The sequence below is a fragment of the Amblyraja radiata genome, chromosome 20 (genome assembly GCF_010909765.2).
Source record: "Amblyraja radiata isolate CabotCenter1 chromosome 20, sAmbRad1.1.pri, whole genome shotgun sequence".
NCBI lineage: Eukaryota > Metazoa > Chordata > Chondrichthyes > Rajiformes > Rajidae > Amblyraja > Amblyraja radiata.
Window position 1 is genome coordinate 44813225 of NC_045975.1, and position 12962 is coordinate 44826186.

The following is a 12962-nucleotide window of genomic DNA, read 5'->3' on the forward strand; positions in this document are numbered from 1 at the left end:
TACACACACATACACTCACACACACATACACACACACACACACACATACACACACACACACACAGCCTCACACACATACACTCACACACACATACACTCACACAAACATACTCACACATACACTGACACATACACTCACACACACATACACTCACTCACACACACTCACACACATGCGTGTATGTGTGTGAGTCTGTGTGTGTGTGAGTGTGTGTGTGTATATTGGAATTGGTGGAGAGGTGGAATATTGCATTGGGGGACCAGCCCTCCCGTGTGAAGCTGGGACCCAACGTATCTCACTTAGTCTAATTATCAATGACACCCTCGGAAGGCCCCTGAAACAAAGGGATATCCTCCGACTCAGAGGACACACTCCCAGGGGAGTCAATCCCACTAACCGGTGAGATAACTCCCTCGGAAGGCCCCTGAGACGAGGGGATAACCACTGGCTCAGAGGACACAATTCCAGGGGAGTCAACCCCAGTAACTGGTACGGTAACACCCACAGAAGCTCCCTGAAGCAAACAGCCAACCTCCGGCCCAGAGGACACTAGTTCTTGGCCACTATCCTCAACAGGGGTGGAAGGTCTTGATGAAGGCGCCCCCTTTACTTTGGGCCCACGACCTTGCTCTACCTCTCCAGGCCCATGCCTTCTTTTAGTCCCGCTGGCATGCGGCACAACGGTGACCTCCATAAAGGAAGGGTCCGCCTTCACACTACCTCTTTTCCTCAGCTCCTTGCTGAGTCACACCAGGGGCATCTTGGACCTCACTGGGGCCAGCAGGCGCCACTTGGTGGGGCTCAGGTTTGGGCGATTGACTTGCTTGGAGGTGCTTATTCTTCTTCATGGACTTCTTCCTCTGCACCAACCATTCCTCCTCCCTACCCTCACCTTTCCCCTGTGCCTTGCCGCAGGTTCAGGACGTAGGGGGCGGGGGATAGCACAGCCCTAGACTGCTGAGGTGGAGCTGGCAGCCCCAGATAGGTCAGCAATGCCGCTCCGGGTCACTGAGGCACAACTGGCAGCCCGAGCCAGTGCATTCCTGAGCCGCTGCCTTAGGAATTCTAGCATCGGCCCGGTGTTTGGGACAATCCCTGCGGAAATGTCGAAGCTCTCTGCACGCATGACATCGGGCCTTTCCCCAACTCCAACGCACGCGATAGGGTTCACCCTTATCCTCCACAACGAAGCTCCCCTCAGCGCCCGACTACTTCCACCTTCATAAGAACCCGCCTCTTGAAACTCAAGATCCCTTTGAGACACGGGTCACTCCAGGGGTGCATAAGCCTAGTCAACCTAGACCACACCTCCCCAATCTTTGCAAGGTGTGGACGAAGTTGCGCATCCCCGGATGAATGTGGGAACGTCCCACAGGAGAACTGGTCTCACGATGGACCCCCCACTGTGATCCCCTTCTCTAGAGCTAAGGCCACATCCTCCTGGGACTTTAGTATCATCCCACACTTCCCTCTTGCAACCTCGGCAGAGGTAATTACATCCTTCTGGAAAAGATCATGCTGGCCCTTTGTTATTGCATCCCTGCTCCACAGGAACTAGGTTTGGACCGAGATCCCGTATGTTTTTCGACCCAAGTCAACGTAAGGCTCATCCTCGATTGGCCCCAAAGCCGTAGTCGAAACCACAGCTGCGTAACTCTGAGCCCGAGACCGAGCCCTCGCCATCTTGACAGTGGCACAAACCAGCACCAGGGACATCAGCAGTTCAGCTCAAGAGTGATCTCAGAATCAGTCACAGTCCAAAAAGCAACAGAAGCAGTTCTCTCCAGCTGAGTAAGGAAAATCCTCACGCTCAACTCCACAGCCGAGAGCAGCTCTTGGGAGGTTTTTCACAGCGCTTCCCAGTTTCAGGAAACTGCCGGAAGCGAACAGTACCTTCTGCTCATTAAGCCCAGGCAGCCAGCTCTGATCCAGTGTTTGAAACGACAAAAATACCGCACTCTTTCCTACCCCCCCCCAATCTCCAGGTATTTCTTGGCACTCCGCCAGCCACAGCCACTCCCACGGTGCTCCATAAGAACACAGGAATTCCTCACTAAATGGAGAAATCATTTAACAAAGGAAAGTTTCAGCAGTCCAAAGTTGTCAAACATTGAAGTCTCACTGCCTCTGTCCTTCTTCCTTCGTCAAAAACCTTGAAAGGTTGCTTCAAAACCTCTCAGCCGTTGGAGCAGAGAGAGACATAACCTCTCTCTTTCTCTCTGTGTGTCTCTCTCCCTCTCTCCCTCCCTCCCTCTCTCTTTATATTCTTTTTCTCCTTCCCTCTCCCTCTCCCTCCCCCCCTCTCTCTCTCTCTCTCTCTCTTTCCCTCACCAACAAGACGGGGATCATGACAGAAGCCTCCTCGCGGCGATCCCCAGAAACGACGACACGATGCACTCTGTGACGCGTCGGGCGACCAATTCTGGCAACATGTTGGACGACGACAGAAGCCAACAGCGAGCTACACATCGTCTGACACACGAGTGAGCCAACCGACAAGACGTTGGTCATAAGGTCATAAGTGATAGGAGTAGAATTAGGCCATTCGGCTCATCAAGTCTATTCCGCCATGGCTGATCTTTCCCTCCTAACCCCATTCTCCTGCCTTATTCCCATATCCTCTGACACCCGTACTAATCAAAAATGTATCAATCTCTGCCTAAAAAATATCCACAGCCTTCTGTGGCAAAGAATTCCACACATCCCCTCCACATCCACTCTATCCAAGCCTTTCACTATTCTGTATGTTTCAATGAGATCCCCCCCTCATTCTTCTAAACTCCAGCGAGTACTGGTCCAGTGCCGACAAACGCTCATCATAGGTTAACCTACTAATTCCTGGGATTATGCTTGTAAACCTCCTCTGGACCCTCTCCAGACCCAACACACCCTTCCTCCGATATGCTGCCCAAAACTGCTCACAATATTCCAAATGCGGCCTTACCAGCGCCTTCTTGAGCCTCATCATTACATTCCTGTTTTTGTATATAAACTCTCTTGAAATAAATGCTAGCATTGAGTTTGCTTTCTTTACTACCGATTCAACTTGCAGATTAACCTTTTGGGAATCCTGCACCAGCACTCCCAAGTTCCTTTGCACTGATTTCTGGATTTGCTCCACATTTAGAATAGTCTATGCCTTTATTCCTACTACCAAAATGCATGACTCTACACTTTGGTAAACTATATTCCATCTGCCACTTCTCTGCCCACTCTCCCAACCTGTCCAAGTCCTTCTGCAGAGTCCCTGCTTTCTCTCCACTACCTGCCCCTCCACCTATTTTTGTATCATCTGCAAACTTGGTCACAAAGCCTTCAATCCCCTCGTCCAAATCATTAATATATTTGGATATTAATTTGGATATATCTGGTGAGGCCGCATTTGGCGTATTGGGTTCACTTTTGGCCACTGTAGGAGGTAATTTTGTGCTATAGCCGCACGCTATATCTGACTTTACTCAGAGAGGCACAGACACAAAATAAAACAACACATAGATCAGTGGTGAGTCTATCAAACAAGTCTGTCTATTAAAGGCCTTAGCGCGTTTGTAGGTTAACGTGCGAGTTTGTAGGTTTTTTTAAAATTATATATCGTCCCTAGTGTGTCCCTAGTGCTAGTATTGTCCCTAGTGCTAGTGTGCGGGGTAATCACTAGTCGGCGTGCACTCGGTGGGCTGAAGCGCCTGTTTTTGCTCCGTATCTCTAAAAGTCTAAAAAAAAGTCTAAAACAATCGGCATTCCAGAGTCAACATTCCAAGTTTGTTCAATGTCTTGTTGCCAATATCCTCTAAGATCAACACAACAAGATGGAGTAACTCAGCGGGCCAGGCAACATCTCTGAAGAAAAGGTATAGGTGACGTTTCGGGTCTCTGTTAAACCTCTTCTGCACCCACACCAAAATGTCCACCTCTTTTCTGTGATCAATTGACCAGAAATACTCACAATACTTCATATGCAGCCTAACCAAAGTACTTTCAAGAGAGAGCTAGATAGGACTCTTAAAGATCGTGGTGTCAGGGGATATGGGGAGAAGGCAGGAACGGGGTACTGATTGTGGATGAACAGCCATGATCACATTGAATGGCGGTGCTGGTTCGAAGGGCCGAATGTTTATGTTACAGTTGCACTTTACTGTCTTTCCTCCTGATTTTGATTTAATCAGTATCTCCAGTTTATCACCAGCAGTATGAATCCCATCCTGGAATCTCGTTCTTATATCCAAAGCCCAGAATTATTTGTTCACTTGTCTAATATGTATTCCCTTGTATCAAAGTTCATGACATTCCTGCAATCATTTGGCTTCTTATCACAGACTTCTCAACTTTGCAAACAGAACCATCTGATAATGGCCACGTCAGTTCACCTCTGGTCTCAGAATGAAACCAAACATTCTTGCGCAATCCACTGCACCTAATCTCTACTCAAAATCTGAAGAGCTCCCTGTCTCTCTCTCTCCTTTCTCTCCCTCTCTCTCATTTGGAGTATTGTGTTCAGTTTTAGCCACCCAGTTATCGGAAGGATTTTGATTTAGCTGGAAAGCCTGCAGAGAAGATTGACGAAAATGTTGCCAGGAATTGAGGGGTTGAGCTACAGGGAGAGGTTCAGCAGGCTGGGACTTAATTCCTTGGAATGCAGGAAGATGAGGAGTGAGTTTATGTTGTTGTATAAGATCATGAGGGAAATAATTTGGGTAAATGGGTTCCTTTACCCAGGGTAAGGTAATCAAGAACCAGAGGACATAGATTTAAGGAATGTAAATAGTGTGGAAATGACAGACCATCAGGAAACTTGATGGAAGATATGTGGACAGGAAGGGTTTAGAGGGCTAAGTGGCAAATGCAGACAAATAGGACTAGCCCAGAATGCCAATCTGATTGGCATGGACAAGGAGAGCTGAAGAACATGTTTTTGTGCTCTATGAATTGATAACTCTAAATTATTGTCATTGCTTGTGCACCTTTCTGGCTTCCTATATGGTCCAAGTTCTCACAAGCATTTCAAAGAAATTTGAAGGATATATAGATACTAGGGTTATGGACCAAATGTTGGCAACTGAGACTCGCTTAGATGGGGCAACTTGTCGACATGGACAAGTTGGGCTGAAGGGCCTGTTTCTGTGCTATATGGCTCTATGACTTACTCCTGTTGGTTCAACTCTTCACACTCTTGCTGAGTTCTCTTGAACAATTATGTGGCCAATGGCCCAGATGTTCATATCAATGAACTAAATGAATAGACTTCCCCTTTACAGTCACAAAGCAAGCCACTCCCTCTCAGAAATGCAAAGTGGGGAATTGGCCATCTTGGTTGGGGAAAGTACGAACGTTTATTGCTGTTTATAGGGCGGCCCAGTGGTGCAGCGGTAGAGTTGCTGCCTTACAGTGCGAGACCCAGCTACCATCCTAACTACGGGTGCTGTCTGTGGGGAGTTTGCATGCTCCCCCTGTAACTGCGTGGGTTTTCTCCAGGTGCTCCGGATTCCTCCCACACTCTAAAGACGTGCAGTTTGCAGGTTAATTGGCTTCTGTAAATTGTCCCTAGCGTTTGGGATAGAACTAGTGTATGGTGATTGTTTGTCAACATGGACTGGGGGCTGAAGGGCCTGTTTCAATGCTGCATCTCTAAACTAAAGTAAACTAAATGTAACAAAGTACAGATCCAATGATTCTATTTTTTGGTGCCTGATAAACCTTCATTTCATTTGTCTTTTAGGTTGAGTACCGCCTTCTTATAAAATGGTGTTAAGGGCCTATCCCACTTACTTTAAGCTCGGGGGCACTCGCCTGAAAAACCGCGATGAAACCGCGAGCTGGATTGACCGTCAGCGCGCACACACACGCACGCACGCACGCACGCACGCACGCACGCACGCACACACACACACACACACACACACACACACACACACACACACACACAAACACACACACACACCCACACACACACACACACACACACACACACACACACACAAACACACACACACACATCGCAAAGGTGGGGTCCAGGGAAAGCGGGGGAGCGCTGTCTGAAATTCACACGGTGCAAAGCCAAAGTGATACCCGCGATGAACAGGAAGGTAAAAGACAGTGTACGGTGGGTCCTTTAAATGAGTGGGAGGGGAGAAGGGGGGAGAAGGGGAGAGAAGGGACGGAGAAGGGGAGAGAAGGGGGGGAGAAGGAGTGGAGACACTTTTAAGAAGGGAGAGGGAAACTAGAGATATGAAGAGGTATAGAACAAATCAGAGCCAGCACAATGGTCCATTTTTGGCTGTGGAGGAGGTGATAACGAGGAGGTATGAACAGTATAGCAGTGGTCCACAGAGACAGTTTAGAGTCACCAGTTTGGCACCATTTCCAAGTCCCAGTTGTTGTGAGTGCAGGGTTCTTGACCCGACTATGAAGGCCCGTTGTGCTGATGGTGTTGTAGGGTCGGCCTGGCCAAGCGTAGCCATGGTGTTCTCCGCCACTGCTCCACCGCTATAGGCCGCATCCGGTCCACGCGCACGGCCTCTTGGAGTGGCACCCGGTCCAACCGAGCCCCAGGATGTTGCAGGGCCTCCAGCGACCCACTCCCCCATCGAGGCCATGCACTCCCTCCCGCAGCCCACATGCTCACAGGCCCTCCTATCCCATGTTCCCAGTCCATGTTCCCAGTCCGTGTTCGTGGCACGTGTTCCCATGTTCCCGGTCCATGGTGTGTGTTTCCGTGTTCCTGGTCCGTGGCGTGTGTTCCCGTGTTCCCGGTCCGTGGTGTGGGTTCACGTGTTCCCGGTCCGTGTTCCCATGTTCCTGGTCCGTGGAGTGGGTTCCTGTGTTCTTTGTCCATGGCGTGTGTTCACATGTTTCCGTGTTCCCGGTCCATGATGTGGGTTCCCGTGTGGATGCTGACAATGCTTCTCATAATTTTATATACTTTTCTCAGGTCATCATTATATACGACTTTCACAATTTATGTTTTTTATGCTTTTTTTAGATACCTTTGAGCTGGAGATATTTGCAAGTCCACTGATGGTATCTGTAAATGACAATGTGACTCTGAAATGCATGGTAACTGGGTCTAGAAACATTGACTTTAAAAAAATGGCAGTCAGATGGACCCTTAATGAGAAAACAGAAGTGTTTACTTTGAAGGAGGAACTAAAGAGCAAAATCGATCTGGTGCCAATATTTCTGAGGCTGAATTACTGAAGGGAAACGCTTCAAATCATCTTCCAAAAGTCCAGATCTCTGATGAAGGAATGTACACGTGCACTGTGTTTATCGTCCCTGAAAGTGCCAGTCGCTTTTCAACAATGCACGTGTTAGGTAAGATTAACGATAACATTCAGGAATATAATTCCAAGGAAATGGTTTGGAAGTTTGAAACTAAGGCAATTTGCAATTTGAGAAGGAGAAGGTTATATAATTATGGAGAGGGTCAGAACTGGACCTAAGGTTGAGATTTTTGATTGGAGAAAGGCTAACTTTGAGGAGATGCGAAAGGATTTAAAAGGAGTAAATTGGGACAGTTTGTTTTATGGGAAAGATGTGGAAGAGAAATGGAGGAAATTTAAAGGTGAAATTTTAAGAGTACAGAATCTTTATGTCCCTGTTCGGTTGAAAGGAAATAGTAAAAATTGGAAAGAGCCATGGTTTTCAAGGGAAATTGGACACTTGGTTCGGAAAAAGAGAGAGATCTACAATAATTATAGGCAGCATGGAGTAAATGAGGTGCTTGAGGAGTATAAAGAATGTAAAAAGAATCTTAAGAAAGAAATTAGAAAAGCTAAAAGAAGATATGAGGTTGCTTTGGCAAGTAAGGTGAAAGTAAATCCAAAGGGTTTCTACAGCTATATTAATAGCAAAAGGATAACGAGGGATAAAATTGGTCCATTAGAGAGTCAGAGTGGACAGCTATCTGCAGAGCGAAAAGAGATGGGGGAGATATTGAACAATTTCTTTTCTTCGGTATTCACCAAGGAGAAGGATATTGAATTATGTGAGTTAAGGGAAACAAGTAGAGCAGCTATGGAAACTATGAGATTCAAAGAAGAGGAAGTACTGACACTTTCGAGAAATATAAAAGTGGATAAGTCTCCAGGTCCGGACAGGATATTCCCTAGGACATTGAGGGAAGTTAGTGTAGAAATAGCAGGGGCAATGACAGAAATATTTCAAATGTCATTAGAAATGGGAATAGTGCCGGAGGATTGGCGTACTGCGCATGTTGTTCCATTGTTTAAAAAGGGGTCTAAGAGTAAACCTAGCAATTATAGACCTGTTAGTTTGACATCAGTGGTGGGCAAATTAATGGAAAGGATACTTAGAGATAATATATATAAGCATCTGGATAAACAGGGTCTGATTAGGAACAGTCAACATGGATTTGTGCCTGGAAGGTCATGTTTGACTAATCTTCTTGAATTTTTTGAAGAGGTTACTCGGGAAATTGATGAGGGTAAAGCCGTGGATGTTGTATATATGGACTTCAGTAAGGCCTTTGACAAGGTTCCTCACGGAAGGTTGGTTAAGAAGGTTCAATGGTTGGGTATTAATGGTGGAGTAGCAAGATGGATTCAACAGTGGCTGAATGGGAGATGCCAGAGAGTAATGGTGGATGGTTGTTTGTCAGGTTGGAGGCCAGTGACTAGTGGGGTGCCACAGGGATCTGTGTTGGGTCCACTGTTGTTTGTCATATACATCAATGATCTAGATGATGGTGTGGTAAATTGGATTAGTAAGTATGCAGATGATACTAAGATAGGTGGTGTTGTGGATAATGAAGTAGATTTTCAAAGTCTACAGAGAGATTTATGCCGGTTGGAAGAGTGGGCTGAAAGATGGCAGATGTAGTTTAATGCTGATAAATGTGAGGTGCTACATCTTGGCAGGACAAATCAAAATAGGACCTACATGGTAAATGGTAGGGAATTGAAGAATGCAGGTGAACAGAGGGATCTTGGAATAACTGTGCACAGTTCCCTGAAAGTGGAATATCATGTAGATAGGGTGGTAAAGAAAGCTTTTGGTGTGCTGGCCTTTATAAATCAGAGCATTGAGTATAGAAGTTGGGATGTAATGTTAAAATTGTACAAGGCATTGGTGAGGCCAATTCTGGAGTATGGTGTACAATTTTGGTCGCCTAATTATAGGAAGGATGTCAACAAAATAGAGAGAGTACAGAGGAGATTTACTAGAATGTTGCCTGGGTTTCAGCAACTAAGTTACAGAGAAAGGTTGAACAAGTTAGGGCTTTATTCTTTGGAGCGCAGAAGGTTAAGGGGGGACTTGATAGATGTCTTTAAAATGATGAGAGGGATAGACAGAGTTGACGTGGATAAGCTTTTCCCACTTAGAGTAGGGAAGATTCAAACAAGGGGACATGACTTGAGAATTAAGGGACAGAAGTTTAGGGGTAACATGAGGGGGAACTTCTTTACTCAGAGAGTGGTGGCTGTGTGGAATGAGCTTCCAGTGAAGGTGGTGGAGGCAGGTTCGTTTTTATCATTTAAAAATAAATTGGATAGTTACATGGACGGGAAAGGAATGGAGGGTTATGGTCTGAGCGCAGGTATATGGGACTAGGGGAGAATACGTGTTCGGCACGGACTAGAAGGGTCGAGATAGCCTGTTTCCGTGCTGTAATTGTTATATGGTTATATGGTTATAAGTGTCAGTGAAGCAGTTGATCAAAGGGGACGATGAAGGCATGAGCGGGTAGCTGGCCAAGGTAGACTGGAAAGGGATCCTAGCAGGAACAGCAATGGCAGGAATTTCTGGGCATAATCCGGAAGACGCAGGCTCATTTCATTCCAAAAAGGAAGAAAGATTCTAAGGGGAGTAGGAGGCAACCGTGGCTGACAAGAGAAGGTAGGGATAGAATAAAACTAAAAGAAAAGATGTATAACACAGCAAAGAGTAGCCGGAAGCCAGAGGACTGGGAAACTTTCATAGGACAACAGAAGGAAACAAAACGGGCAATATGGGCTGAAAAGATGAAGTATGAAGGGAAGCTGGCCAGGAATATAAAGAAAGACAGTAAAAGCTTCTTTAGATATGTTAAGGGAAAAAGAGTAGCAAAGTCAAATGTGGGTCCCTTGAAGGCAGACACGGGTGAAATTATTATGGGCAACAAGGAAATGGCAGAAGAGTTGAATAGGTACTTCGGATCTGTCTTCACTAAGGAAGACACAAACAATCTCCCAGATGTACTGGAGGACAGAGGATCTAAGGGGGTAGAGGAACCGAAAGAATTTTCATTAGGCGAGAAATAGTATTGGGTAGACTAATGGGACTGAAGGATGATAAATCCCCTGTGCCTGATGGTCTGCATCCCAGGGTCCTCGTGGAGGTTGCTCTAGAAATAGTGGACGCATTGGTGATCATTTTCCAATGTTCAATAGATTCAGGGTCAGTTCCTGTGGATTGGAGGATAGCTAATGTTATCCCACTTTTCAAGAAAGGAGCGAGAGAGAAAACGGGAAATTACAGACCAGTTAGCCTGGCTTCAGTGGTGGGAAAGATGCTGGAGTCAATTATTAAAGAGGTAATAATGGGGCATTTGGATAGCAGTAAAAGGATTAGTCCAAGTCAACATGGATTTATGAAAGGGAAATCATGCTTGACTAATCTTCTGGAATTTTTTGAGGATGTGACAAGTATAATGGATGAAGGGGTGCCAGTGGATGTAGTGTATCTAGACTTTCAGAAAGCCTTTGATAAGGTCCCGCACGGGAGACTGGTGACTAAAATTAGAGCACATGGTATTGGGGTAGGGTGTTGACATGGATAGAAAATTGGTTGGCAGACAGGAAGCAAAGAGTAGGGGTGAACGGGTCCTTTTCAGAATGGCAGGCAGTGGTGAGTGGAGTGCCGCAAGGCTCGGTGTTGGGGCCACAACTGTTTACCATATATATTAATGATTTGGAAGAGGGAATTAGTAGCAACACAAGCAAGTTTGTGGATGTCACAAAGCTGGGTGGCAGTGTGAACTGTGAAGAGGATGTTAGGAGGTTGCAGGGTGACCTGGACAGGTTGAGTGAGTGGGCAGAGGCGTGACAAATGCAGTATAATATAGATAAATGTGAGGTTATCCACTTTGGTGGCAAAAACAAGGGGGCAGATTATTATCTCAATGGGGTTAGGTTAGGTAAGGGGGAGGTGCAGCGAGACCTGGGTGTCCTTGTACACCGGTCACTGAAAGTTGGCTTCCAGGTACAGCAGGCAGTGAAGAAAGCTAATTCAGTGAAAGAGGATTTCAGTATAGGAGTAAAGAGGTTCTTCTGCAGTTGTATAGGGCTCTGGTGAGACCACATCTGGAATATTGTGTACAGATTTGGTCTCCTAATTTGAGGAAGGACATCCTTGTGATTGAGGCAGTGCAGCGTAGGTTCACGAGATTGATCCCTGGGATGGCGGGACTGTCATGTGAGGAAAGATTGAAAAGACTAGGCTTGTATTCACTGGAGTTTAGAAGGATGAGGGGGTTCTTATAGAAACATAAAATTATAAAAGGACTGGACAAGCTAGATGCAGGAAAAATGTTCCTAATGTGGGGCGAGTCCAGAACCAGGGGCCACAGTCTTAGAATAAAGGGGAGGTCATTTAAGACTGAGGTGAGAAAAAACCTTTTCACCCAAAGAGTTGTGAATTTATGGAATTCCCCGCCACAGTGGGCAGTGGAGGCCAAGCCACTGGATAGATTTAAGAGAGAGTTAGATAGAGCTCTAGGGGCTAGTGGAGTCAAGGGATATGGGGAGAAGGCAGGCACGGGTTATTGCTAGGGGACGATCAGCCATGATCACAATGAATGGCGGTGCTGGCTCGAAGCCTGCACCTATTTTCTATGTTTCTAAATTTGCATTAGGCGAGAAATAGTATTGGGTAGACTGATGGGACTGAAGGCTGATAAATCCCCAGGGCCTGATGGTCTGCATCCCAGGGTACTCAAGGAAGTTGCTCTAGAAATCGTGGATGCATTGGTGATCATATTCCAATGTACTATAGATTGTAGAAAGCCTTTGATAAGGTCCCACACAGGAGATTAGTGGGGAAAATTAGAGCACATAGTAATGGGGGTAGGGTAATGACATGGATAGAGAATTGGTTGGCAGATAGGAAGCAAAGAGTTGCAATAAACGGGTCCCAGTCAGAATGGCAGGCAGTGGCGAGTGCCGCAAGGCTCGGTGCTAGGGCCGTAGCTATTTACAATATATATTAATGATTTAGAAGATGGAATTGAAAGTAACACATATAGGATGGAGGTGGAGCTGCTAACAGAGTGGTGCAGATCTCACAATCCCATCCTCAATGTGGAAAAGACAAAGGAGATGGTGATCGATTTCAGGAGGGCTGGAAAACACCATCACACTCCGCTGCATATTGATGGTGCTGCTGTGGAGAGGGTCAGCAGTGTGAAGTTCTTGGGACTTCACCTGGCGGACGACCTGACCTCAACGACCAACACCACAGCAGTCATCAAAAGAGCTCAGCTGCGGCTCCAACCTCTCTAGAGACTAAGAAAAGCAGGTCTCCCCACTGTTCACCTAACGACCTTCTACAGGGGCACCACCGAGAGTATATTGACCTACGGCATCACTTCCTGGTTTGGGAGCTGCAAGGCTTATGAACAAAAACAACCTAACAGGATAGTGAAGACAGCCAGTAGGATCATTGGTGCTCCACTCCCTTTCCTGTTGGAGATCTATAAGAAGCGGAGCATCAGCAGAGCCATCTCCATTATCAAGGACCCCTATCACCCATCACACCACATCTTCTCCATTCTGCCATCTGGGAACAGGTACAGGAGCATTAGCTTCAGAACCAGCAGGATGCTCCACAGCTTCTTCCCACAGGCAATAAGTGGTTAACGGACTGTGTCCCCTCCCCATACATCATACACCAACACATCTAACCTCGCCCATACTTTGACAGCTAGACACCTGTCAAAGCAAAGCCACTGTCCGTTCTGAATGTCTGT

The 12962-nt window shown here is 46.5% G+C and overlaps 1 protein-coding gene across 1 annotated transcript in view; it reads right to left on the reverse strand.

Annotated features, from left to right (window-relative positions):
- LOC116984426 (1-aminocyclopropane-1-carboxylate oxidase-like) overlaps positions 1–849 on the reverse strand; it is a 72098-nt gene extending 71249 nt beyond the window's left edge. The window contains exon 1 of the mRNA XM_033038580.1: positions 722–849. Within this exon, the coding sequence (XP_032894471.1) occupies positions 722–849 (128 nt within the window). The remainder of the gene's footprint in view (positions 1–721) is intronic.
- Positions 850–12962: the final 12113 nt, after the last annotated feature.